This window comes from Papio anubis, chromosome 11 (assembly GCF_008728515.1).
Source record: "Papio anubis isolate 15944 chromosome 11, Panubis1.0, whole genome shotgun sequence".
Taxonomy (NCBI): Eukaryota; Metazoa; Chordata; class Mammalia; order Primates; family Cercopithecidae; genus Papio; species Papio anubis.
In genome coordinates, this window is record NC_044986.1 from 56952160 (window position 1) to 56980155 (window position 27996).

The following is a 27996-nucleotide window of genomic DNA, read 5'->3' on the forward strand; positions in this document are numbered from 1 at the left end:
TATCATGTCCCTGCTCAAAGAAAAAGAACCTTCCATTCTTCCCATTGGATTGCTTGAAGTGCTGCTGGCAAACTCCCCATGGTGGTTTCCAGAGCTCTTCACAATGTGAATCCAACTCTCCTTCCATTCCTCTAAGCCCTTCACCCCCTGTACCCACCCTACCCTCCAGACAAATCCCACTTCTAGATGTTCTCTCACCCCTCCCCATGTTTCCCTCTTTCTGCCCAGAATGCCACCCACCTGGTCGTCTCCACCCCACTGACTTCCTTCTTCCATCTCTACTTGCCAAAGTTGTGCTCATCTTTCAAGAATTATTTCATATGCACTCTATTCAACTGTAACAAGCTCCTTTCATCAGTCCCAAGCAAGCCAGGTGCCTTTATGACACTGCATAGGCACTGTTGCACATGCTGTTCCCCTTACATGGATGTTTAATCCAGTCCCACTCTCCCTCATTCCCATTTAAAAGGATAGCATCATCTTTCCTTCCAAACCCACTGCAGGGATCACATCATTAATGAAGCTTATCTGCCTTCCCAAGAGTTATTTTCCTTTCTCCTGTGACCCCATACCAATGTATGCAACTTTCTGTTCCAGTACCCACTACACGAGCTATTTTTGTAAGAATAGATAGTAATCAACAAGATTAAGAAAAAGAAATCATGTGTGAAGAGCTTACCTCAGGCTAAGCACTGATCTAAGTAAATGTTATATGGGTAACTCAGTTTATGATCAAAGCATTACAACTGGGTACTATTATTATCAACACTTGAGTGGAGAAGGCACAGAGAAATGAAATTATTGCCCAGAGTCACAGACGAGGTAAGGCGGGAGCCAGGAGTTAAAAACATTTGAGTCCAGGTGGTCTCTAGATCTGAGCTTTGAACCACCATGACGGCATACCCATTTTAGAAGGGCCCTTTGTCATGATAGCACAGCCAACATGCCTTTTGAGTCTCTGGTTTAGGGATTGGCTGCAGAAAGAATATATGATTCCAGGGTTGAGAAGAAGTTTTGGTTTTGTCTTGTTTAAGAACAAGTTGATTTTTCTCTTTAAATTATTTTTTTGTGTATATGTCTCCCCACCTAGATTCTGAAGCATGGAAGGACCACCTTGTATCTTAATCTTGTTTCTGTAGCCATTATTTAAGCTAGTGCTTGCGGCATAGGAAAGGCTCTAATAATGGTATCAAATGTTGTTGATACAGCAGATGAAACCTTTTCCTTTTTGTCCCATCTGGATGTGACCTCTTTTCTTTGTATCCCCACTGCACTTGGTTCAAAAACCCAGCTGAAGGAAGACAATCAGCATAAAGGAAGTATAATCATTTGTTGCATTATTTCTTATTTCGGCTCCTTCTCTCAACCCCCAAAATCTCACAAATCACTACTAAAGAATTTACTCATGTAACCAAACACCACCTGTTCCCCAATAACCTATGGAAATTAAAAAAAAATTAAAAAGAACCGGTAGTCTAGTTCATCTTTGTATCTTTAATGGTCCTCAGATAATTCCTGGCAAACAGAAGACACTTCGTATTTGGTGAGTGGAACTGACATAGTTTGGAGCTTTTGTATAGTGCCATGTGTTGTACTTCAGCAGCACAGCCCTGCTATAAAATGATGCACAGCACAGAGCCAGATAAGGGACGTTCAGAAGGAGGTCCTCAGGCACTACCACACTCTGAAGTGCTTGTCTCATTTTTGAGGAAAGAATACATTATGTTCCAGATCATTTTAGCAGTAAGAGAAATGTCATTGTAGCTTTGCTCTTTGAAATTTGTTAATTATAGTAAACATTTAAAATGAACTGGAGTATTTCATGATGTTAAATCTTCAGGCCTGTTTCATTTCAGATGACAGAATAGTGAGTTAAATTAGGACTTCATTTGTTTAACATCATTAGAAAATGAGCTTTTATATGAATTCCTTAACTTGCTGATTAGAGATCTAATCATAATCCATTGCCTTTGTTCAGTGGGATGACTTTATAAAGATAAAAACTTAAAGAATCACTTCTCACTCTGCATTTTTAGTCCTGGAAGAAAGGCCTATCTTAGGCATAAGTAGTATTGTGATAAAGTTTAAGGGACATCAGGAATCCATAAAAAATATAAAAAATACCTAACCAATTCAACTACAATGACTGCTCTGATCATTTCTCTCAGCTTCAACTATATATAAAATTGTCCACAGGTTTCAGAGTTAGATGCACCATGATTCTAATGAAGCTTAAGTGTCCCTCTCATGGCTCTGAGGGGGACACTTAGCAACATGCTCATGTAGTCATGTTTTTGTAAAATGTATACAGTAAGATATTTTAACTACAATTGATTAAGGCTTCTGTTTGTTTCCACTTCAATTCTCTATCAGTTACATTTCCCCACCTCTTCAATGGCATTGAGTGACTATGAACATTTTTGGGGTTCAGCCCAGGGGAAGTTGAGTTGAGGATACATTGCTGCGACCTAAATGTTTATGTCCCCTCAAAATTCATAGTTGAAAATCTCATCCTCAAGGTAATGATATTGGGAGGGGGGTCTTTGGGAAGTGATTAGCTCATGAGAAGGGACCCTGAAAGAGGCCTGAGAGAGAGCCCTTGCCCCCTCTACCATGTAAGGTTCGAGTGAAGAGAGCTGTCTATGCAAAATCAGGCCCTTGCTATACACTGGACCTGCCAGAGCCCTGATCTTGGACTTCCCAGCCTCCAGAACTGTGAGAAATAAATTTCTGTTGTATATAGCAACCCAGTCTATGGCATTTTGTTACAGCAGCCCAAGTGGACTAAGACATACTTTAGATTGGAATTAATGGTATCCAGTTGTTTATCCACAGCACTTCCAAGTTATTGCCAGCAGTCCTAATGTAGGCCCAGCTCCCAGGAAACTCTTTCCACCTGCTCTGAAAACTCTCTTGGCATCTGGAAGTGAAGGTGTAGGGTAAAAGATCTTAACTGAACCAGAAGTAAGTAAGTAGTGGGTAACAGAGGAGAAGCTAACCTGCGGAAAGTTCTTTCAATTATCACATGTGGCTGGGCATGGTGGCTCATGCCTGTTAATTCTAACATTTTGGGAAGCCGAGGTGGGAAGACTGCTTAAGCCCAGGAGTTTCAGACCAGTCAGGGCAACAAAACGAGACCCTGTCTCAACACCACCACCACCAATAACAAAAAATTAGCAAGGTGTGGTGGCATGTGCCTGTAGTCCCAGCTATTCAAGAGGCTGAGGCAGAAGATCACTTGAGCCCAGGAGTTTGTGGTTATAGTGAGCCATGATTGTACCACTGCACTGCAGCCTGAGTGACAGAGCAAGACCCTGTCCAAAAACAAACAAACAAACAAATAAACTTAGATGTATAAAATTATAAGCAGACAGGACTTTGATTTTCATCATTACCTCATATAAACTGAACTTCTCTTGTGTCAGGAACACACTCATTAATATGCGATAAACAATTATAAAAACCTAAGATAATTTTTGGAATCTGGAATATTTGGAATCAACAAATCAGGATTACCATAACTCTTGCATTTGTAGGGCACACACTTAGAGCAGCAGTACAAACAGCTAAGATGTGAAATAAATGTCTCCTCAAATTGGACAGAAATTCTAAAAATTTACATGATATAACCAATAATGAGATAGGAAGCCAAAGAAACTTTTTTGAAATGATCAATCATTCAAAACCAGTTTGGATTAACCATGCTAGAGGAAAGACTAAATTACCTTTTTTCTCTTTCTTTTTTTTTTTTTTTTTTTTTGAGACGGAGTCTCGCTCTGTCGCCCAGGCTGGAGTGCAGTGGCCGGATCTCAGCTCACTGCAAGCTCCGCCTCCCGCGTTTGCGCCATTCTCCTGCCTCAGCCTCCCGAGTAGCTGGGACCGCAGGCGCCCGCCACATCGCCTGGCTAGTTTTTTGTATTTTTTAGTAGAGACAGGGTTTCACCGTGTTAGCCAGGATGGTCTCGATCTCCTGTCCTCGTGATCCGCCCATCTCGGCCTCCCAAAGTGCTGGGATTACAGGCTTGAGCCACCACGCCCGGCCACCTTTTTTCTCTATATAGAAAATATTATAAAGTTGCATCACGAAAAAACAAAGATGAAGGAGCTTGTAAGGTGAGTAGATAACAAAACAGTTAAAATATGATTCTAAAAAATGTAGCTTAAAAAAGTAGACAAAAAGCATTATAAAGATGTATCAACTAATTAATAAAAATATAATTTGTGGATTTTGTGATTTTATAAGATTTTACAACTTAAAAAATTCTATAATTTTGTGATTTCTTATTCTCAATACATATTTTTCCTCACACTTAATTTTGGATTCCTTTTCTTGAAAAGGATCCCTTTTCTAAGTTTGTTCCTGCTGCTATAACAAAATACCATAGACTGAGTAACTTATAAACTATGTATCACAGTTCTGGAGACTGGGAAGTGCAAGACCAAGGCACCAGCAGATTTGCTGTCTGGTGAGGCCTGCTGTCTGTTTCCAAGATGGTGCCATCTTGCTGTGTCCTCACATGGCAGAAGGGCAAAAAGAATGGACTCTGGGTTCTCACACAGCAGAAGAAACGGAAAGATACCAGCAGCTCTCTGTGGCATCTATTATAAGGGCATTAATCCCATTAATGAGGAAAAAGCCCTCAAGGTTAAATAATCACCTCCCAAAGGCCAAACCTCTTAATACCATCACCTTGGGGTTTAAGTTCCAACATATGCATTTCAGAGGGGCACATACCTTCAAATCATAGCAATCCCCAAGTGATATACACTTCAGGCCCCATGGAACCTATACCTACCCTTGGCCATATCCAGCCACATGGATGTCCCACAGTACTTCACTATCAATATGCCCAAAGTGATGCTCCATGCCCCATAGCTGCCCCTTAGCATCTCTCTAGAACAGCAGGACCCTCAGCCTGTTGCGAAGTCACACACCCAAGTCATTCCTGATGACTCCTTCTCCCTTGTTTAACCCAGTCCCAGCTCCTAAAAATATCTCATTGTCATTTCTTCCTCTTGAAACTGACTGCCATCTCCCCGTGTTCCACACCTGCTGGGACTGCTGCAGAGCCCTTCATTGTCTGCTGGCTCTCATGCTGCGTCACCAGTCCTCCTCATGACTTTTCCCTCCTAACTCCCACTTATGCCCATGTCACTGCCTTATTCACATTTTTTTTTTCAAGTCCAACCTCTAATCCAGATCTTTTAGCATGACCTTGAACATTACCTTCAAGGTATAGATATTATTTAACTCCCTAGCCTAATGTTTAAGACCGTTGCTCAGCCCCCAGACTCTGTTTATGTTCCAGTGTACTGAACTAATTTCAGTCTGCAAACTCGCATTGTTCTTTCTTGTCAATGGATCAGGAAGCTCTCCACATTCGTCTTCTTGGCAAACTCTTTTCATTCCTTAAGACTCAGTTCAGTCACCTTTGCTATGAAGCCTTGCCTGATGCCCTCTCCCCTATGTCCTGCACACAGCAGTCTTCTACCATATTGCATTGTAAACATTTGCACCCCACCTAGGTGGAAGATCCATAGCAACTCACCTGTTACCCTTGATCCTCATTAGTCCCAAGGTTGATGTATTAATCTCTTCTCCCTACACCATGCCCAGTTTCTAAAATTCCAATGAGAGATTAAGGTGGGTTGACATGTATGCATTTAAATTACAACCACCAAGAGGTTTAGAGTGATCTCTTTCTCTTTGTTGGGGGGGATGAAGATAGGGCGCATGGAGGTTGTATATGACAAACTTTTATTATCTGTATTTTACACTTTGGATTATTTTTTAAAATTTACAGAAAAATCACATTACTTTTATAATCAGAAAATGCCCAACTCTGTCATAGCAACGATAGATAGTTCAGTATTTTCCCTTGCGGTGAAAAGACCTGAATCTCTATATCTTGCATTTTCTATCACTTTCCTTTCTGATTTAACATGAAGAAAGATCAATCTTCTTCTTTTGCATATATTTTGAAGCAACTTTCACACTTTATTTTCTTTTTATGTATTTGTCTGTATAGAGACAGGGTCTTACTATGTTGCCCAGGCTGGCCTCAAACTCCTGGCCTCAAGGGATCCTCCACCTTGGCCTCCCAAAGTGCTGGGATTACAGGTGTGAGCCACTGTGTCCGGCCAATTTTTACAATTTTTATCCAGTAGCAATGGAGGCCTTGGCAAGACTGATTCATTCATTCATTTATGTATTCTTTCATTTTTGGGCTAGGGTAGTACATTCACATGGCTCAACATTCAAAAGGTAAAAACTCTCCTTTCCACCTCTGTGCCAGGTCACTCTTGTGTTCCACAGAGGGCACATTTTTATTAGTTTCTTCCACTTCCTTCCCAACGTGTATTTTCTTTTTCTTTCTTTTTCTCCTTTCCTTTTTTTTTTTTTGAGATGGAGTCTCGCTCTGTCGCTAGGCTGGAGTGCAGTGGTGCCATCTCGGCTCACTGCAACCTCCGCTTCCCAGATTCAAGTGATTCTCCTGCCTCAGCCTCCCTAGTAGCTGGGATTACAGGCACGTGCCACCATGCCCAGCTAATTTTTGTATTTTTAGTATAGAGATGGGTTTTCGCCACGTTGGCCAGGATGGTCTCGATCTCCTGACAACGTGATCCGCCCACCTCGGCCTCCCAAAGTGCTGGGATTATAGGCGTGAGACACCGTACCTGGCCCCGAGGTGTATTTTCAAGTAAATGTTCTCCAATTTTTCTTATCTAAAAAAAAAACACTTGTCTTGACCAGGGCTGCCATAACAAAATGCCATGGACTAGGTGGCTTAAACAACAAAATTTTATTTTTCCTTAGTTCTGGAGGTTCGGTGTGCAAGTTCAGAGGGCAGGCAACATCAGGTTCTGGCAAGGGCTCTCTTCCTCACCGACAGGTGCCTTATTCTAACCTCACATGGCAGAGTGAGAGCTACCAAGCTCTTGGGCCATAGCAATACTTAAATATAAGAAACAAAACCAAAAATACTTATGTGCAATACCAACTGATCTTTTTTTTTTCCTTCCAAAATGGAGTTTACCAAAATACAGATATGAAGTTTTTCAGAGCACATGCCTTCCCCTGCTCTCCTCTTCAGTTTTTTATTTTTATTTATTTATTTTTATATCACCTCTATGGTCGATTTCCTAAAATACGATTCCAAGGCTGTGTGTACCTCTCCTGCTCAAATCCTTCGGAACATTGTTCAGGGCTCATCAGGAGTCTGACTGCAGACTCCCTTCTCTGACTTTAACATCACAGGATGCAGCACTTCCTGCATTCTACTATGGGGGGGCACGCTGAATTACTTGGGTTGACTTTCTGGCCTCTGTGCTTTACTCATACAATGTCCTCTGTTTGGAAGGCCCACTCCACAATTCTTTCCCCAGTCTTTGTTCAAATGTCACTTCTGCTAGCATTAGCAGTTTCCTCCTCCAGGTTCTCACATGGCCCTATAACATAAGTTACAAGGTAAGTACCAGAAGAGAATTCTCAATAATCATTGTGCTCCCCTACCCTCTACACCTCCAGCAGTAACTGTATCTTATTCATTTTTGTGTCTATGAAGCACAGTGTTGCACTTTAGAGACACTACATGGAAGTTGGCCCAAAGGGTAATAAATTGTATTTGCCAAGATGATAGCATGGATTTATAATAACCTCTGAAACTTTATAAAGAAAGATGATTGAGTTAAATTGATACACCTAGCATCACAGCTGTGGAAGCTTGTGGTCTTCTTTATGTTGAAGGTAAAATGGATATAATGAATTAGTTGCTGTTTTTAGATGATACAGAAGTTGAATTCCTTGCTTAAGCCTCTCAAAGAGAAAGATATATTAAAATTCATTAAAACCAGTACCGTAAACTGCACAGAACAGCCTGGTTCCCTAGAGCATTTCTCTGGGGCAGTCAGTTTTCATTTAAAAAATGAAGTTTGGATTTTAAACATAAGTTTTAAAAGTGATTAGGCTCCAGCAGGAGTTCTTAAATTCCTGCCTCTACCATGAATCCCAAATGCTCTGCCTCTATCACCTAGGAACAAAAATTGTCAAGGTTGAGCCAGATGCAATGTATAATACCAGATGATAGATGCAGCTCATTGTGTTAAAAGGTATTAAACACTTAAATGCATGTGATATATTCTATATCACAAGGGTAAGGAAGTTCCATTCCATATTCTAATTTGGGTCTTCTAATACATACCTGCGGTGTATGTGGTAATCAATCTTTGTTCTATGTCCTATTAGGATCAATGCAACCAGAAATCCTTAAAATGGACTTTTATTATCTCTAGCTCTGTTTTACTGTTCTATTTGTTTATTTTAAAAAGATTTTAGAATGGTGTTTAGGTTGGGCTGGTGGCTCACACCTGTAATCCCAGCACTTTGGGAGGCCAAGGCAGGAGGATTGCTGGAGCCTAGGAGTTGGAGACCAGCTAGAGCAACATAAGGAGACACCATCTCTGCAAACAAACAGGCAAAAAAAAAAAAAAAAAAAAAAAGTAAGAAAGAAGGAAAGAACAAGAAAAAAATTAACTGCATTAAATGCAGAAATCTGTCTTAAGGATATTGTGGATGGCAATGAAGACAGAGTTTTTGACACTGGATTATTTAAAGCATAATTTAAACCTCTTTTTCTCCCCTCATAGAATTGTGAATTTTTGTGTTTTAATACTATTTAAGCTGGGCATGGTGGCGGGTGCCTGTAGTCACAGCTACGCTGGAGGCTGAGGCCGATTGCTTGAGCCCAGGAGTTGGAGGCCAGCATGCATAGCATAATGAAACCCAGGCTCTAAATACATGCCTCTCTCTATATATTTAAAATTCTGATGTGAAAATATTTTAAAATTTACATTTCAAATGTTTTTAATTGCATAATACACAAAATGTAAATAATAAAATAATTTAATATTAAATTCAAAAATGAGGTAGAAACAAAGCACAGCGATGTAAATAATAAATTTTCCTTTACAGTTTTGAGACAGTCTTTTAAGTTTTCCATTACCTTCTTAAGGTCACTGAAAGGTGCTCCTTGGAGCCAGCCCGCAAATCACGCATTTAGAAAAACATAACTATACACTCCTAACCCTAAGTATTAGAAGTGAAAGTAATGGAATCTCGATGTAAACCCAATATCACTTTTTTGATGAGCTATTTTGAGTATAATAGATTTGAACTGTGTCAATGCTCGGAGAAAAAATTTAAAAGAAGAACGGAGAGAACAGTAGTTTCCTGCTCCGCTGACTAGAAACAGTAGGACGACACTCTCTCGGCTGGAGGAGAGCGCTTGCGCTCGCACTCAGTTGGCGCCCGCCCTCCTGCTTTTTCTCTAGCCGCCCTTTCCTCTTTCTTTCGCGCTCTAGACACCCGGGAAGGCCAGCCTAGCGTAGCTGGGCTCTGATTGGCTGCTTTGAAAGTCTACGTTCTACCCGATTGGTGGATCCGGGGTCCTTTAGCGCGGTGAGTTTGAAACTGCTCGCACTTGGCTTCAAAGCTGGCTCTTGGAAGTTGAGCGGAGAGTTACGCGGTTGTGGTAGCTACCGCTGCGGCCGCCGCGGGATAATAAGCCGGGTACAGTGGCTGGAGTCAGGGTCGTGTCTAGCGGACGGCCCGGGGACCTCGAAGGGCGTGTATTGAGAAACGGGGTCCTCTAGGAAGGCCGGACTGGAGAGCAGGGACCTGCGCGGGGCCAGGCTGGGCCTCGGGGTGGGGTGGGCAGGGCCTTTGCCTGGGCCTGGGCGTGTGAACCACACTGCGCCGGCTTTAGAGGGAGGCTATGGGAGCCCAGCCTGGCGGGGTTAGGCGGCGTGGGGGTGGGGGTGGGGGTTCGGGGCTGCAGTCGTGAGTTCAGGTCGGCTGTTTAGGAACTGCCTTAGGAGGCTTTCGGGTCTTGATTGAAGCAAAATCCGCTCCCCCACACTGAGCGCCAGCGGAGTGGCAGGCTCCTTCCTGGGCCCGGCCCCTGAGCGCCCTCCCATCCCGCCTCGGAGGTGGGAAAGCGGGACCGCACCTGGGCCAGGTACAGGCGCAGATTCCTAAAGCGAGGCTGCCCTGAGAAACCGATCCCGGAACTCGTGGGCCTTCTGGGGCTTGCTCTGCCCACGGCCCCGGCCCACCTGGAGCTGTTAAGAACACTCAGCCCAGGCACTTAACACTCATGAGCAGTGTAGTGCAGTTTTTTTCATTTAAAAAGATGTATCTCTGCTTCTTTCTGGATTGATTTTTTCTTTGAAGATGAATGTGGGAAATAGAACTTAAAGGTCTGTTCAGAGCGGGCTTTATAAATGATTTTATCATCAGTGATGGGTGTTAGAAAAATCTAGGTAATTATGCCTGGAGTTCTGACGTTTCATTGACAAACTTCAGAGGAAGTCTTGAACTTCTGTGCTGTTTTTTTTTTTTTTTTTAAATAAACCCATTCATTGTGATTCAGGTATACAGTTTTTCTGCTTAGTTCTTGACATTGTGTAGGCTATAATTAGAATTTTATCTGTGGAACTGCACTTTTCATTCTTTTGTTTTAGGGTGCTTAAGTGATATTTCCGACTCTTGGAAAAAGTACCTTGAAAGTCTTGAGCATGTTTGTGACCTCTGCAAGCAGAGGAAAAAAAGATTAAAATTGTCACGTGGGCAACTGGAAACACTTAAAATGTTTTTGCCGCTTTAAACAAAATTTTCCTAATGAACAATCCGAACACATTTTAGTTCTCTGCTTATAACTATAAAAAATAGTGTTTTGAATAAAATTAGGAATATCATAAAGCGGTATAAATTTGTTGAAATATTTGGGTATAACTTTGGCACACTCAGGTACTAGTATCACAACAAGGGAACATAATTCTGGTTTTTCTTTGGAAAGAATAGACAAGTTGATATCTGAATTTGAGGGTTATTTTGATTGGAAGAAGCTAAATAAATACTACACTAGTATAGAATATACACGTGTTTCCAATGTCTCAGGAGTCAAGAAGGATGGAAAGTTATTGTAGGAGTCCTTACCCTTATAAATATTGTTTGAATGTAGTTAATATTTATGGAATACTTATGTACTGCAGTAGGCACAGTGGAAAATGCTTTACATATAGTGTAATGCTTAAAACTACTCAAGTTAGTGGCATGTAATTAAGTCAGTTTTTCCTTCATTTTAGGATCTGCCATACCCATTGACTAACTATGGAAGATTATACCAAAATAGAGAAAATTGGAGAAGGTGAGTGGTTTTAGTAATATAAATTTTTTGGGATGATTTAACAATGCTACAACTTCTGTAATATGAACACATGTAAATATTTATTAAAATTCAACCATTAAGATGTCTTGTAGTACCAGTGTGCGTTAATATATGTTCTTTACTTAATAAACGCAAATTTGTTCACATTGCAAGAGAATTGAAATTACTGAATCCCTAATGACCCGTCCCTTCACCCCCATAGTCTTACAGTCTTGTGATACTAAAGAAGTATCAGAAATACTTGTATTTTGAAGACACTATTGATGACTTGCACATGTGTTGAGGGGCAGAGGTTAGGGATGCAGAATTATGCTAATTTCATAATCTATTTTTAGTCTCTTTCAATTATTTTTAGGATGATAAATATTTTTATCCAGCCTTTATAGACTGGTTACAATAATTGACTTAATCTAATTTAAATAAAATTTCTATTTAGTTACCGTAAGAAAAAAATGACCTGTCATATGTACATGTTTAAGCTATTCTAAAACTATAAGTTACGTATATAATCATTCCCTTTCTGTGGTACTTGAAGGAATGATCAGATCTATATATGGCACAAATGAGGGGTATATCCCTTCGCCTGTTCCTTGACTCCAACAGAACATTCTCAATTCTCCAGGTACAAAATAATTTGCTAGTAGAATCCAGTTTATATCGGTTCTGCCAGAAGGAAATTCCCAACTATATTTTTAATGTGATCAAAGACCTCACTTGACAAGAAATAGTAAAAAAAACAAGGGGGGAATACTGGAGGGAATTTAGTGAAATAGGAATGACAAGTTAGTGTGGTGTTCGATTGGAGGGGTGTGTGTGTATTTATTTTTATTTTTAAATAAATTAAATACCTCACACCCATTCTACTAAACAAATTTTGCTGCTGAATTAAAAATAATGTGATTAGTATGTCTAATGCTTTGTAGTATGTTTCTTAAATTCCCAGGGAATTTGTGTTGATTTTAGTTTGGCATAAAAAGAGACCTTCTTAAAGTATAAATATATTTTTCTTTAAGATGATAGAACTCCAAACCTATAGGAAACTACAGATTTGACTTCTGAGAAAAGTACTTTAATTGCTACCATAAATAAGAGCAGTTAAGAATGTAATTTTAAATGTAATCCATTACATGCATTAAATCATATGACTCCCATTCTTTATTTCTATAAGTGTGACAGTGGTAAACCCTCTAACTTTTCTGGATCTTGGTTTCTGCCTCTGCAAATGGTGATAATTAGACTTAACACGAAAGATATGATTCAATTGAACAATATTATGGAAAGCATTTGTTTGAGTGCTTTAACTCAGAAAACCTTCAAATGTTTATCATTTGAACATTGTATTATTACTATGAACACTGTCTCCAAAACTGTCTCTTTACCAGCCTCATCTAATGCCACTCAACTCTAATTTGGATTTCTTTGATGTCCTCAAATGTATCCTGTGATTTGGCCTATGAGTTTTGGCAATGGCTGTTCTTTCTACCTGGAGGCCAGTCTCTACTGGCTTCATTTTTTATCTCCTCCTCTAGTCCAAGAGCATTTTGTAGTTCCCTTTGCATCATGCTTAATAGCCATTTTAATTATTATACCATAGTATCCTTGAGGGCTGCAGTTTTTGTCTTGTTCACAACTGTTTGCCCACTGCCTGTCAGTAGTGCCCAACCCACAGGAGATAGCCAAGTAGATAATAATAACATCTGTGTTCCTTGTTTGTTCTTCTGAACACTGTTTCTTTTTCTGGCTTGTATTGTTGTTTCTACTCCAAGCCTGATTGTTTTGGATTATGTGCTGGATGTTGTTTTGGAAAAATGAACTTGTGAAAATAAATGGAGGCCTAAATGATCCACAAAGAATTTTCTTTTGGTTCTGCTAGGTATCTGGTTAAAGTCTAGTATTAAAATACTACTTTAAAAATTATATTTTTTCCCCTCAACTTTTCATTTTGAACATTTCCAAATCTATATTGAAAGGTTTATGCAATGAACTTGTAATAGTTTTACCAAGATGTTGGTGTTTTGTCGTATTTACTTTATTATCTGTGTGTATGTTAGCATTGTTTATTTTTTATTTTTTTCATTGACACATTTTAATTGTATGTATTCATGGGGTATGGTTTGGTGATTTGATACATGTATGTGTTGTATGATCAAATCATACAGAGTAATTAGCATATCCATCACCTCATGCATTTGTCATTTCTTTGTGGTGAGAACATTCAATTGTTTTGCATTTTAATCCATTTCAAGTAAGTTGTAGAAATGTTCTACCCCTAAATCTGCATGTATATTCTGAATATCCACCCAAGGTCATGCCTTTCATTTGGCAGTTAATGCCTCTTTAATTCTGATTTAGAAGAGTCTGCCTTTTCTCTCACTTGACAGTGAGTCTTGACAACCTAATTCATTTCTTAAATATATCCAGACTTTACTATTTTAAATGTTACAAAAATTGTTCTCTGGTTTCTTCTGAATTACAGAAATCTGAGTGTTGTCATACTAATCTTTGAACTCCTTCCTGTCTTAAGAAAATGTCTTTTTGGATCGTAGAGTTGCTGTATCCATGATGGTGGAACCTTACCTGGCATTTAGTGGGCATTTGATAAATACTTGCTTAATGAAGGTTTTCTGCTTAAGGGCCTCCATAACTTGATCATATCCTACATATTTTTCTTTTGTTTCTTTTTGTTTCCTGGGATAAATCTTCCATTCGATTTACAGTGATCTTCTAGGCTTACCTGTGTTATGATTTTTGTCTCCTTAGTTATTTATATTTATACTTAGTTAAATACCCTAGAGTATTTCTGTCTTTAGAATTCCAAGTTCATTTTGGAGCATATACCATGTATTTCAAAAACAATCTTGGATGATTAACCAATAGAATAGTTCTGCTTTGTTTAACCCCTCTTCCAGTAGTTCAGTGAGAAGTGATATTATCTCTAAAATTCAACACATTGAGTGTTGGCCCCTGGTTAATTGTTAATTCTGAAAGCTATTTAGGATTAGGTGATATTGTACACTTGAGGGAGAAGAAAGGATGCTAGAAAAAAAATTAGTTCTGAACTTAACATTAACTGCTTATGTTACTACATTATGCAAGTGACTAATTTTCCTGAGATCACTTTAACAGTATGCCAGATGATTGTGCTACTGGTTTACCTACTTTTTGTGTTTAATGAGAGCTTAATTTACATCCCCCAAAAAATGTAGATTTTAAGTTTATGAAGGTTATCTACTTTTTAGGATGACTGTGAGGATTAAATACAGTCAATTCTCCTTTAACGTAGAGTAATTTTGGTTATCAAAAAGTTATACATTAATCCACAATTTAATCAGAATAGTATAAAATGGCTTTTATGTCAGTTTATAGTTTTAAAATGACACCAGTATTTAAGAAAACATAGACTTTCGTATAGAGGTTCTGTCAAAAAAATTAGGCTTAAGTAACATCAATTTGCTACTGCTCAAACTGTTTAATATTCTAACTAAGCAGTTGGTAATTTGTTGGTTTGTTAGCCTTTTTTGCAATATTGCTACCTTCAGAGAAACTCATAAAAGCTATAGAAGAGGCTTTTTTCCCTAGAACAGTGCACTCTAAACACTTTTGAAGTTAAAACAATGCCGTGGAAAGCAAGCTATTCAACAAAATTTTGTGTGTACTTAAGGGATTCAGGACCTCCCTAAACTCCAACTCGAGTTTAAAAAGACTTACCTAGGGAATTCAGCGTTGCCACATATATGATGCATTTTAGCTAGTCTTCTCCCTTATTGCCATTTCATTCCCTGTATCCATCTCCTCCCTCCCTGCTATTCCTTATGATTGATACTGTTGCTCACTACCTGAAGCCCAGATATCGAAGTCAGTATTTTTATCAACTTGCAAATGGGTGTGAGGCTTTCCTAACATGTAGTACATACTATGTGCTTTATTAGGTTTAATAAACAAACATCTGGTCTTTTTTCTCCATTCTTTTGAGAATGAGGACTGTTGACTGTATTTTGAGATACAGATAAAAGTGTTTTGAAAAGCATAAAGCACTCTACAGTATTTTCTGGAAGTGGCATAATGACTCTTATCAGTAATATTTCTGGAGCCCAAATTTTTACACTATATTTTATGCCTGCTTTATTGCTGGGTAGGATATTGGCAGAAGGTTAATTTTAATTTGCAAATGATCTATTTTGTTCTGTAAAATATGCTGGAACATTAATGGTGATTTAGATGTATAGAAAACTTGTGATGACTACATGAATTTTATTTTTAAGCCATACAGATTGTAGTTACTCTCAATTTCTTTTTGGAAGCAATAAGGGTATGAGTAAGTTACTTCCCATATGGCCACACCAGACATTTCTATCATGTGACCCTTATGAGATTCAATAATCTTAAAATCTTTCAGTTTGACTAGGTATGGTGGCTCACGCCTGTAATCTCAGCACTTTGGGATGGCGAGGCAAGTAGATTGCTTGAGCTCACGAGTTCCAGAGCAGCCTGGGAAACATGGTGAAACCCCATCTCCATCAAAAAGACAAAAATTAGCCGGATGTGGTGGCGCCTGCCTGTAGTCCCAGCTACTTGGAAGGCTTGGTGGGAGGATCCCTTGAACCCAGGAGGTGGAGGTTGTAGTGAGCTTTGATTGCCCCACTGCACTCCAACCTGGACAAGAGAACAAGACCCTGCCATAAGGAAGAAAAAAAAAAAAAAAAAAGATCTTTTAGTTTGTGAGTGTGTCACACAGCATATTATTTACTTTGTTTCAGGTACCTATGGAGTTGTGTATAAGGGTAGACACAAAACTACAGGTCAAGTGGTAGCCATGAAAAAAATCAGACTAGAAAGTGAAGAGGAAGGGGTTCCTAGTACTGCAATTCGGGAAATTTCTCTATTAAAAGAACTTCGTCATCCAAATATAGTCAGGTATGGTATAATATCTGAATGTAAGCCATTTTCTGCATGCTATTTCAAATACAAATTTCAACTTGGAAATCTTTACATTTGCTTAATTTCTTGGTCTAGCCTTACCGAGTGGACTAGAACCCTATTTTTGTTAGTTGAGAATGCTGCACATATGTAAAAGAGAACAGGCTGTTAAAGCAAGAACAGAGTTAGAGGAGATTGGTGATGTAGATTAATATTTGGGGCTGGAAAAGCAAGGTAAATTGGCCATGGGAGTAAAGCCCTTTTCATAGAGCTTTGTCAACTCTCTCCTACTTGAGGAGCTCTAGTTCCTGAAGATCCTTTAGTCAGAGTCTTAAGAAAGGTAGCTAGGTCAAATGAAAAAGATTTTTTTCCTTAATCTATTTGCATTGGATGTTTTTGGAGAGCTGTCTTCCTAACAGTCCAAGTTAAAATCTAATTGTATTTGTCTGGGGCTAGAGATTAGAAGAAGCTTTTAAGGTCAGATACCACTTTAAAATTTATTTTTATAATTCACTTCGATGAAAAAATAAGCTCTCAGCAATTAGTAGCCAACCTAGATATGTTCTTTTGGAATACAGGCTCCTTATAAACAGGCACCTCCTGTACAAGGCCTAATTTTAAATAGTTCCCCTGAGATTCCTTTCTTAAATTTGAGTTTTGAGTCTCAGCCATTAGGGAAGTTACTACATCTTCCCCAGTTTTTATTATAGCAACTGAAATTATGGAAGGAGTTTTATTTTGTGAAACAGAGGTCAAAAATGTTTGCTGGATTCTTCTTTCATATATATCTATTTTTTTCCAGTCTTCAGGATGTGCTTATGCAGGATTCCAGGTTATATCTCATCTTTGAGTTTCTTTCCATGGATCTGAAGAAATACTTGGATTCTATCCCTCCTGGTCAGTACATGGATTCTTCACTCGTTAAGGTAAAAGCTTATCTAATTTTATTAATATTTATGCACTGTGGATATAAAGCGACTATATACAGAAGTCCCTGGGTTTTGTGGGAATATGCTTGGAAAAAGTGTTAGAAAATAGAATAAGAAAAAGTATTTCGTTTTTCTCCCTCATGGTTAGTTTATACAGGTTAGAGTTACCCATGTTATTACCAGATACTGTTTCTAGTAAGTAAAAAGTAGTGCCTGAGATAACATAGAACTGATAAGTATTGTTGGAAACTAGGGTAGTCTGGTCTTTCTTTGGCTGTCAGATATATGTAAAACAAAGTAATGAAAGCCTAGGGCAGAGTAGTGGTTGTAGGTGTTTTATTCCAGTTTTGAATATGTTTTGCTCAATTTATTGTAGACATTTATTATATTTCAGTTAAATTATAAAATTGTACAGTTTTAAGTACTGAAGTATATAAAAGTATCTTATTCTTACACCAGTTCTACCAAACCACTCTGCAGAGGTAGTGCTGTCGTTAGTTTTATTCATAATCTTATACTTGTATGTTCACTTTGTATGTATATAAAGACTTTTTTACACAAAATGGACTTATTTGCATATGTATAAGTATACATATTTTCCCCTTTTTGTGTAAAACATTATGAAGACATGTAGATCTACCTATGTCTAGTTACATTTTTGATATAATTATTTAAACCACTTCCATATTGATGAACATTTAAATTATTTTCCAACTTGGTTATTGTTGCTCTTATTAACAGTACTGCACTGAATGTCCTTATAGATATTTATCTTTGTATGCAACTATATAGGATAAATTTTTAAAGTGGGAATGATGGATTGAAGATGTTTATTTACATTTTGATAGATACTACTGGTTGCCCTCTAAAAAACTTGTAGCAATTTACTCTTAAGTACTCATGGTATATAACACTTATTGTTTTAGTACATCATTACCAAAACTTGGTTTTATCAGTCTTTTAACTATGAAAAATGCATATTAAGATTGTTTTAATCTTATATTTCATGACAATTTAACACTTCATATTTAGCTATTATAAACCGCCTATTCCTATTCTCTACTGTATTTTCATTAGGATACTGTCTTTAACAATCTTGCATGACTTTTGGGCTTTCTGCTTTTATGTCTTGCTTTTAAGTCTTCCTCACTCAAAGATCGAATGTATTAGAATAATACATGTCACTATTTTTCTGGTAGTTTTAGTAAGTCCTGTCTTCTACACACACTTTTTTTTGTCTTAAATTCTGTATGGATCAAGATTTATTTTGACTTAAAAACTGGGATACAGATTCAGCTTTATCTTTTTCCAAATGACTAGCCAGTTGTTCTAACTGGTTTTATATACAGGCAACAATGGTTTTACTTACAATTTTTCAATTTTACAATGAAGCAGAAATGATGCACATTCACTAGAAACCATACTTCATTTACCCATACAACCATTCTGTTTTTTCACTTTCAGTACAGTATTCAATAAATAACGAGGTATTCAACACTTCCAACTATATGCTAATGTAAGTGTTTCGAGCACATTGAAGGTGGGCTATGCTTAGCTATATTTGGTAGGTTAGGTGTATTCAATGCATTTCGACAAGGTCTTTTCAACTTAGAATAAGTTTATCCAGATGGAGCATCCATTTTGTTTTGTTTTTGAACGCCACTTGTCCCTCTAAGATGGAACATCTGTATTATTTCCCAATTTCAAACTGTAAGTCATTTTTCTGTGTACTTTGTTCTTGTAGTATTCATGTTACTTCAAATGTCAATGACATTGTCTTTGGCAACAAATGTCTTGTAAAGCACTTTTCTCTGAACTAAGCAGCATTTTATGATAATTTTATCCATTTCAATATATAATCATAATATCTTTGCCATCACTTTTAGAATCTAATTTTTTCAAAAAGGAAATGAATATGTAAAAATGAAAGAAAAGGCCAACTGTATTGAAGATAGAAAATAGAGTTGGTAGAGGTATATGGAAGAAAATTCAAGAGGCTTCTGTGTGAGAAAACCAACTTGTAATTTAAGGATCGGGGACCAAAAATGTTTAAAGACTAAACGCATTGACATGATTATAGATATGTCTATAAGGTGAAAATCATTTTCTTAGGTATACAAATGTGATGTTGTATGTAAACAGCTTCCCACCCACAAATGCTTATTAGCCTAAAATGGCCTGAAAGCTCCAGTAATTAAATTATTTCTCTGGAACCTAATTTTTTGTCTTTGAAACAGATTATTTAGAAGATCATGTACTTTGCTTAAGTTTCTAACTTTTTTTGCTTTTTCCAGAGTTATTTGTACCAAATCCTACAGGGGATTGTGTTTTGTCACTCTAGAAGAGTTCTTCACAGAGACTTAAAACCTCAAAATCTCTTGATTGATGACAAAGGAACAATTAAACTGGCTGATTTTGGCCTTGCCAGAGCTTTCGGAATACCTATTAGAGTTTATACACATGAGGTAAGTGGAATAGTGGTTTTTGATGGCTTTTGAATGTGTGTGATTGCTAGATTATTTTCTGTATTTGTGAAGTCAAGAAATAATAAAAGATATCTACTCAGTGCCAGTATCAATTTATTGCCTCTCAGCTCCAAATTCATTGCATGCTATGTGAAAATGTAACTGAAGCCTTTAAGTATTTTTTCTTTGCCAGCTGCTATGTTAAGGTAGAGGGTACTAGAGAGACACAGCAGGAGGAAGGGATTTTCCTAGCTACAGTTTTTACGTTCTCATTATTTTTTACTTTATTTACATTATTGCCATCCTTTGTTGTACTTTAATTCTTTATATTAAACTCTCCCCATTCAAGTCACCACCTCGGTTTCTGTCTCCTGACCGAACCCTTCCTGATTATAGTCAGATTGATTCAAAGACAGGTTTTGTTCCTTAAGGTATATTATTTCTGATACATTTAGGAATTAATTTGTTTAATCTGTGTTATATTGCTGACTTGGCATTTAGTGTTTCTGAAGGAAAGGGAACATTGTATAGTAAAGGATTATTGAAAAGCTATCTTCTGTGGAGTTGTCTACCCTTGACCCAAAGGCTGTCTCCAGATCAAAACTAATAACAGTGCTCATCTGATTAGTTGTCTTGGCTGGTTGTTAGCTCTTTTTATCTCTTTTTTTTTTTTTTTTTTTTGAGACGGAGTCTGGCTCTGTTGCCCGGGATGGAGTGTGTGATGCGATCTCTGCTCACTGCAAGCTCCGCCTCCCGGGTTCACGCCATTCTCCTGCCTCAGCCTCCTGAGTAGCTGAGACTACAGGCGCCTGCCACCAAGCCTGACTAATTTGCTAATTTTTTGTACTTTTTTTTTAGTAGAGATGGGGTTTCACCGTGTTAACCAGGATGGTCTTTATCTCCTGACCTCGTGATTCGCTCGCCTCGGCCTCCCAAAGTGCTGGGATTACAGGCATGAGCCACCGCACCCCGCCCTTTTTATCATTTTCTTACATGGCTATATAAATAAGATTATTTTGTTTTCTTTGTCTTAAACAAATGATATTGATCTCATTAGCTTTGTTCTAAGAGGCAATATTTTTACCATATGATAAATATACTAAAATGGTTGGTTAGTTCTATATCACTAATAAGCTGTTATTTGACTTATTCATGTTTTTTAAATAATTTAAAAATCGTTTTTTATTGACACATTATACATATTTATGGGGTACAGTGTGGTATTTGGATACATGTATGCAATATGTGTTAATTAAATTGGGGTAGTTAGCATATCCATTGCCCCAAGCATTTATTATTTCTTTTTGTTGGGAACATTCAAAATTCTTTGTTCTGGCTATTTGAAAATTTACAGTAAATTATTGGTAACTAGTCAGCTTACAGTGCTATAGAAGACTAGAGCGTATTTTTCTTTTTGAGCTGTAATTGTATCCATAAACCAACTTATCTCTATTTTCCTCTTCTAAGCCCTGAATAACCACTATTCTACTCTCTGGCCATTAGATCAACTTTTTATGTTTTCATGTATGAGTGAACACATGTAGTATTTATTCTTCTGTGCCTGGCTTATTTCACAGCTCATCCTTATTGCCATAAATGACAGGATTTCATTCTTTTATTGTGGCTGAGTAGTAGTCTAGTATTCCATTGTGTGCACCCTCACATATGTGTGTGTACACTACATTTTCTGTGTGTGTGTGAGTGTGTGTATACACCACATTTTCTTTATCTGTTGATGGAAACATAGGTTGATTTTGTATCTTGGCTATTGTGAAGAGTGCTTCAATAAACATGGGAGTGCAGCTATCTCTTTGACGTAATTGATTTTATTTATTTTGGACATACACCCCCAGCAGTGGGATTGCTAAATTATATGGTAGTTCTAGTTTGTAGTTTTTTGAGGATCCTCTGAACAGTTTTTCACAATGACTGTACTGATTTAAATTCCCACCAACAGTGCATAAAAGTTGCCCTTTCTCTGCATTCTTGTCAGCACTTTTTGTCTTTTGATGATAACTACTCTAACTGGGGTGTGATAGATCATTGTGGTTTTGATTTGCATTTCCCTGATGAATAGTGATGTTGAGCACTTTTTCATATACTTGCTGGTCATTTGTATGTCTTTTGAGAAAGTTTTATTCAGATCATTTGACCATTTTTAAAATTGGATTCTTACTATTATTTTTTTATTCTGGATATTAATTCTTTGCTGGATGAGTGATTTGCAAATAATTTCTCCCATTCTGCAGATAGCTGCTTCATTCTGTTATTCTGTTATTTGTTTCTTTTGCTGCGCAGAAGCTTTTTAGTTCAATATAATCCCGTTTGTCTATTTGTTGTTGCTGAGACAGGGTGGAATGCCTATGCTGGAATGCAGTGGCGCAAACAGGGCTCACTGCAACCTCAACCTCCTGGGCTCCAGTGATCCTCCCTTGTCAGCCTCCTGAGTAACTGGGCCCATACACAGGCGTGCAACACCATGCTAGGCTAATTTTTTAAATTTTTGTAGAGATGGGGCTGTCAGCATATTTCCCAGGCTGTTCTTGAACTCCTGGGTTCATGCAGTCCTCTCACTTTGGCCTCCCAAAGTGTTGGGATTGTAGGCATGAGCTGCTGCACCTGGCCACCTCATTTGTCTAGTTTTGATATTGTTGCTTGAGCTTTTGAGGTCTTAACCCATATGATTTTTGTCCAGGCCAATATCGATAACAGTGTTTGCCCTGTTTTCTTCTAGTAGTTTCATAGTTTAAGGTCTTTTTTAATCCATTTTGAGTTGATTTTTGTGTATGTTTAGTTATAGGGGTTTAGTTTCATTGTTCTGCATATGGATTATCCAGTTTTCCCAGCACCATTTATTGAAGAGATTGGCTTTTCTCTAGTGAATGTTCTTGTCATCTTTCTCAAAAATGAGTTGACTGTAAATACATGGATTTATTTCTGGAGTCTCTATTTTGTTCTATTGGTCTATGCATCTTTTTTTATGCTATATCATGCTATTTTGGTTACTATAGCTTTGTAATACATTTTTGAAGTCAGGTGGTATGATGCCTTCAGCTTTGTTCTTTTTGCTCAAGATTAGTTTAGCTATTTTGGGTCTTTTTTTGGTTCTATATGAATTTTAGGATTTCTTTTTATTTTTGTGAAGAATGTCCTTGGTATTTTGATGGAGATTGCACTGAATTTATAGATTGTATTGGGTGGTGATATGGTCATTTTTATATTCTTGCAGTTCATGAACATGGGATGTCTTTTTTTTGTATCTTCCTAATTTTTTTCTTCAATGTTTTATAGTTTTTAGTGTAGAGATTATACATCTCCTTGGTTAAATTTATTCCTAGGTTTTTTTGCAGCTAGTATACATTAGATTGCTTTCTTGATTTATTTTTCAGCTAGTTTGTTATTGGTGTATAGAAACTTTTAATTTTTGTATGCTGATTTTGATTTTGTGTACTGCAACTTTGTTAATCAGTTCTAAGAGTTTTTGGTGGACTCTCTTCAGTTTTTCTGTATATCATCTCTGCACACAGGGACAATTTGACTTCTTCCTTTGCAATTTGGATGCCCTTTCTTTCTCATGTTTCTTATTCATGTTATAATGGTACTGTTATGTACCATCTTAGCAAGTGAAAAGTACCTGCACTTTGTTCAGTATCACCCCAAATCTATTATCAATGGGTTTGGTTTTTCAGTGAGGGGGAAGGTAAGGCTGTATAACTGTCTTGATCTTTAGTGATTTGAAAAGCAAAAAAAAGATTTATTATGCTTTTATCTGTTTTGTCTTCTAATGAATAAAACTTAGAAATGAAATATTTATCTTCAATTTTGTGTACCTTTAATTGACTTAAACAATATTATTGGTGGCAGTCATACAGCCTTTAAAGGACAGTCCTAATGAAAATATAAATGTTCAAGTTTAGCTAATTTTATGCACCACATTTATTCATTGTAAAAATTTGCTTTCTAATAGGTAGTAACACTCTGGTACAGATCTCCAGAAGTATTGCTGGGGTCAGCTCGTTACTCAACTCCAGTTGATATTTGGAGTATAGGCACCATATTTGCTGAACTAGCAACTAAAAAACCACTTTTCCATGGGGATTCAGAAATTGATCAACTCTTCAGGATTTTCAGGTAGCTATTAAAAACTGAGATAATAAAGGTAACATATGTAACAATGAGATTACATTTATGCTTTAACTAAGAAATTTTTGTTTTCCTGTTTTTTAGAGCTTTGGGCACTCCCAATAATGAAGTGTGGCCAGAAGTGGAATCTTTACAGGACTATAAGAATACATTTCCCAAATGGAAACCAGGAAGCCTAGCATCCCACGTCAAAAACTTGGATGAAAATGGCTTGGATTTGCTCTCGGTAAGGAGTGCCCTTTATACTGAATTCCAAATTATTGATGATTCAGAATATATTCAGTTCTTTCTTTTACCTAGAAAATAGGAAGAATGCTCACATTTTTTAGCTAGGTGTCTGTTATATACATTGTATTATGCTAGCTTCATTTTAGATATCAAGAGGCACTAGTGGCTTTGAGAGGAAGATTTAGCATTAGTTTTTGTTTTTTATCTGACAAGTAGCTATGGACATTTTGAGGGAGAGACCAGGATTAATACACTTTTTTTTTCAAGTTGCTGAATTGTAGTGGCTCTCTTTTCTAGCATTTTTGTCATTACTAAGCCCTCTTAGTTTATGCTAGATGTAAGCGTTTTTCTTATTGGTTGATATTTTAAATTATTAAAGCCATCTTCAGAATAAGCTTTATTCGCACTTTGTACCTAGCTTCTCCATCAGAAGGATCTATTGCTATACCATTGTATATGTTTTCTCATTGGTCTTCGGGTTACTTTCAGAGTGTGAAAACTCCTTATGCCACAAAATTAAGCTTAGATTTCCCCCAGATCAAATACAATAAATCAGATTCCTTAGTCTAGCCACAATTGACATACCTTGGAGTGGATAAATCTTTGTTGCTGGCATTGTTCTGTGCATCATAGCTTGTTTAGTGGCATGGCATCACTGTCTTCGACTCTCTAGATGCCAGTAATATACTCTTCACAGTTAGGACAACCAAAAGTGTCTCCAGATATTGCCAAATGTCTCCTGATGGGCAAAGTCTATCCTAGTTGAGAACCATTATTGTAAATTAAACTTGGTTTCAAATTTGAGCTTTATTCCTTAGCTCTGTGAACTTGGGCAAGTTACTTCCCTTTGAGCCTCAATGTCCTCATTTGTAAAATGGCACTAATACCTACTTTTAGCTGTGGGAATTGAGTACCATGATTTATCCAAAGCAGTTTGTATGGTGCTGGTTACATGAGAGTTCAGATGGTAACTAGTTAGTAAAATCTCTAGTCTGCTTGTTGATTTTATTTTATTTTTTTAAGATTAGTGTTTCTTAAAGATCAAATTTACAATCCTAAACTTTATTTAGCTTTTTCTGGTGCATAAACTAATTTATACTAAGTTGTCTGACTGTAATTCTTTTAGTGACTCAATTTTAGCTATTTTTATAACACATTGTGCTGTGAAGGGTTTTATTTGGAACTTGTTGGAAGCTACATCAGAAACTGCCATAGTTAATTGCCATTTAAAGAATGTTGTAAATAACTCAGGTGGCCATTTAATTCTCAACGTAAATATAATTAACTAGACATCTTTCCTATATTTATGTCTTAGTTTTAAAGCTATTTCTGAATGCTTGAGTCTTACCATAATTGATAACAAAAAGAGGTTATCGAGAATATCTGTGATTTACGGAGTAGGTTATTCTAGACCTCAAGGGTGAAATGTAGGGGAGGAGACATTTGTATGTTAAACTAGTGGAAATGCTCATTTAATAGATATTCACTGAAAGTATTAGTTTTGGTTTATTGCTAGAAAAGTTGAGGTTTTATGGAGATTTTGTAAAAAATGATTTATTTCCTAAATAAATATCTCTTTTTCTTTTTTCTCCCAGAAAATGTTAATCTATGATCCAGCCAAACGAATTTCTGGCAAAATGGCACTGAATCATCCATATTTTAATGATGTGGACAATCAGATTAAGAAGATGTAGCTTTCTGACAAAAAGTTTCCACATGTTATAACACCAGATAGTTGTGTTTTTATTGTTAACTCTTGTCTATTTTTGTCTTATATATATTTCTTTGTTATCAAACTTAAGCTGTACTTCATCTTCTAATTTCAAAAGTATAACTTAAAAATGTAAATATTCTATATGAATTTAAATATAATTCTGTATATGTGTGTAGGTCTCACTGTAACAACTATTTGTTACTATAATAAAACTATAATATTGATGTCAGGAATCGGGAAAAAATTTGAGTTGGCTTAAATCATCTCAGTCCTTATGGCAGTTTTTAGTTTCCTGTAGTTGGAACTACTAAAATTTAGGAAAGTGCTAAGTTCAAGTTTCATAATGCTTTGAAGTATTTTTATGCTCTGAATGTTTAAATGTTCTCATCAGTTTCTTGCCATGTTGTAACTATACAACCTGGCTAAAGATGAATATTTTTCTACTGGTATTTTAATTTTTGACCTAAATGTCTAAGCATTCGGAATGAGAAAACTATACAGATTTGAGAAATGATGCTAAATTTATAGGGAGTTTTCAGTAACTTAAAAAGCTAACATGAGAGCATGCCAAAATTTGCTAAGTCTTACAAAGATCAAGGGCTGTCCGCAACAGGCAAGAACAGTTTTGAAAATTTATGAACTATCCTATTTTTAGGTATGTTTTGAAAGCTTTTTGTCTAAGTGAATTCTTATGCCTTGGTCAGAGTAATAACTGAAGGAGTTGCTTATCTTGGCTTTCAAGTCGGAGTTTAAAACTACACATTTTGACATAGCGTTTATTAGTAGCCATCTAAAAAGGCTCTAATGTATATTTAGCTAAAATTACTAGCTTTGAGAATTAAATTGTTTAACTAATAATGCTGCTCATTGTGATTCTTATAAGCAGCCTAATTTGAATTATTTGCTGCAATCAAGAGAAGTGTACAATAGTTTTATTACTTTTTTAGCGTACTTCTATCCTTTTTCCAACCATATCTCCTCTCTTTTTCCTCCTGGTTAACGGGCTAGAATGTACATTCCTGGATTACTGATTTTTACACTCGACTGGATATGTAACGAGGGATCTATCTAATTCATCTTGTCTTGGAAATGTTGCACTCTAGAAGAAAGTGTGTGTCACGTTCTTCAGCAGCAGGACCTCTTATGATTGGTGGTTTGGTTGTCCTGTTCTGTAGTCTTTGGTGGAAGCCAGTTTGTTCTTAAGAGAATCTAGAGCCTATTAATGGAAGTCATTTAGGGTTATATTGTGGAGGGTTGTTTAGGATTGCATGGCAGGAATTGGGTAAATGAAAGGTAACACTAAAGATTGGAGATGGTATAATGGCGTATCTATAGGTCTGTGTTTCCTTGTCTATGAAGTGAGGCATTGAACTAGATCTGTTTTACAAATTGTGGCTTGCAACCCGTTAGTGATTAACAGCCAGCATTAATCACAATCCCTTTCCTACCCCAGTGTAGAACAGAAACTAGCAGTGTATCCTATATAATTATTTACTTATTTATTTTTTCAATAGTATATAGATACATGGGTGATACAAACGTTTGGGGCCTTGTAGATAATGTAGAAACAGCATGCAACCTCACCGCTCTTGCTCCACGGAGTCCAAGTGTCTGAAAAGTTGACAGTACATCAAATTAGAACTGACTTGGTAGACCAGGGAAATGAGACAGATGGTAGGACACTGTCATCTCTTGCTATAGTGAGTGACCTACTTTTGATCCTGTGTCAACCAACTTCAGTGACTAGGTGAGAAGCTACTGAATTGTGTCCTCATCTCAAATGTATGTTTAAATTAGTTTGTGCTGTGGTACTTCTGACTAATTTTAAAAGGGAGCTTGTCTCTAGGCCAGTGACCCTTAAGTCTGTTATGTGCTAGAAACGCCCAGAAGCTAACTCTGGCACTACCCTGAATTCAGATTTTGAAAATTGGGAAATGTATCCCAATAATGTGTTTTTTTAAAAGCTTTCCCCAAGCTGATCTAGATGAATTCCATTGTCATCAGTAGTGGTGAGTTTTGACCATTTGGGGCCTATATTTGGTTTTAGTTGTCTTAAAACTTAATGACATCATGCAATATCTTTAAAGTTACTCTGTTTCTCTGAGTTTGCACTCTTTAGTGGAGGGGAGAAAGCTGCATATTTCATACGTATACTAGTATAGGCTTCATATATGAGCACAGCAGTGAAATCTTTACTAATTTATTTGGGCATGGCCTATATAAAGTAAAAGTTTTTGAAAAAATGGTATTTGAGAGTTTAATAAAATGGCCCAATAAAGCATCTTTTGGGGACTTAGATTAACAGGGTAAAATAGTTTTTAATTTTAGCAAAATATTTTAAAGCACTTGAGGAGACTTGAAAACTATTAGGC

General features: G+C 37.1%; 1 protein-coding gene across 2 annotated transcripts; it reads left to right on the forward strand.

Annotated features, from left to right (window-relative positions):
• The first annotated feature begins 9333 nt into the window (after positions 1 to 9333).
• CDK1 (cyclin dependent kinase 1) lies at positions 9334 to 26482 on the forward strand. 2 transcript variants are annotated; one of them, XM_009214879.4, is made up of 8 exons: positions 9334 to 9457; positions 11146 to 11207; positions 15986 to 16142; positions 16948 to 17071; positions 19369 to 19539; positions 23507 to 23670; positions 23767 to 23908; positions 25506 to 26482. In XM_009214879.4, exons 2-8 carry the CDS (start codon positions 11171 to 11173, stop codon positions 25602 to 25604), a joined length of 894 nt encoding a protein of 297 aa, XP_009213143.1. In that variant the 5' UTR covers positions 9334 to 9457; positions 11146 to 11170; the 3' UTR covers positions 25605 to 26482. The 2 variants fall into 2 exon arrangements, with proteins under 2 accessions (XP_009213143.1, XP_003903969.1); XM_003903920.3 differs by having other exon boundaries at positions 9449 to 9568.
• Positions 26483 to 27996: the final 1514 nt, after the last annotated feature.

Bases quoted from the DNA above. Each gene is read 5' to 3' on its own strand.
- CDK1 (XM_009214879.4), top strand. From the start codon at position 11,171: ATGGAAGATTATACCAAAATAGAGAAAATTGGAGAAG. The intron at 16,143-16,947 runs GTATGGTATAAT...ATTTTTTTCCAG, and splicing joins CGTCATCCAAATATAGTCAG to TCTTCAGGATGTGCTTATGC. The intron at 23,909-25,505 runs GTAAGGAGTGCC...TTTTTCTCCCAG, and splicing joins ATGGCTTGGATTTGCTCTCG to AAAATGTTAATCTATGATCC.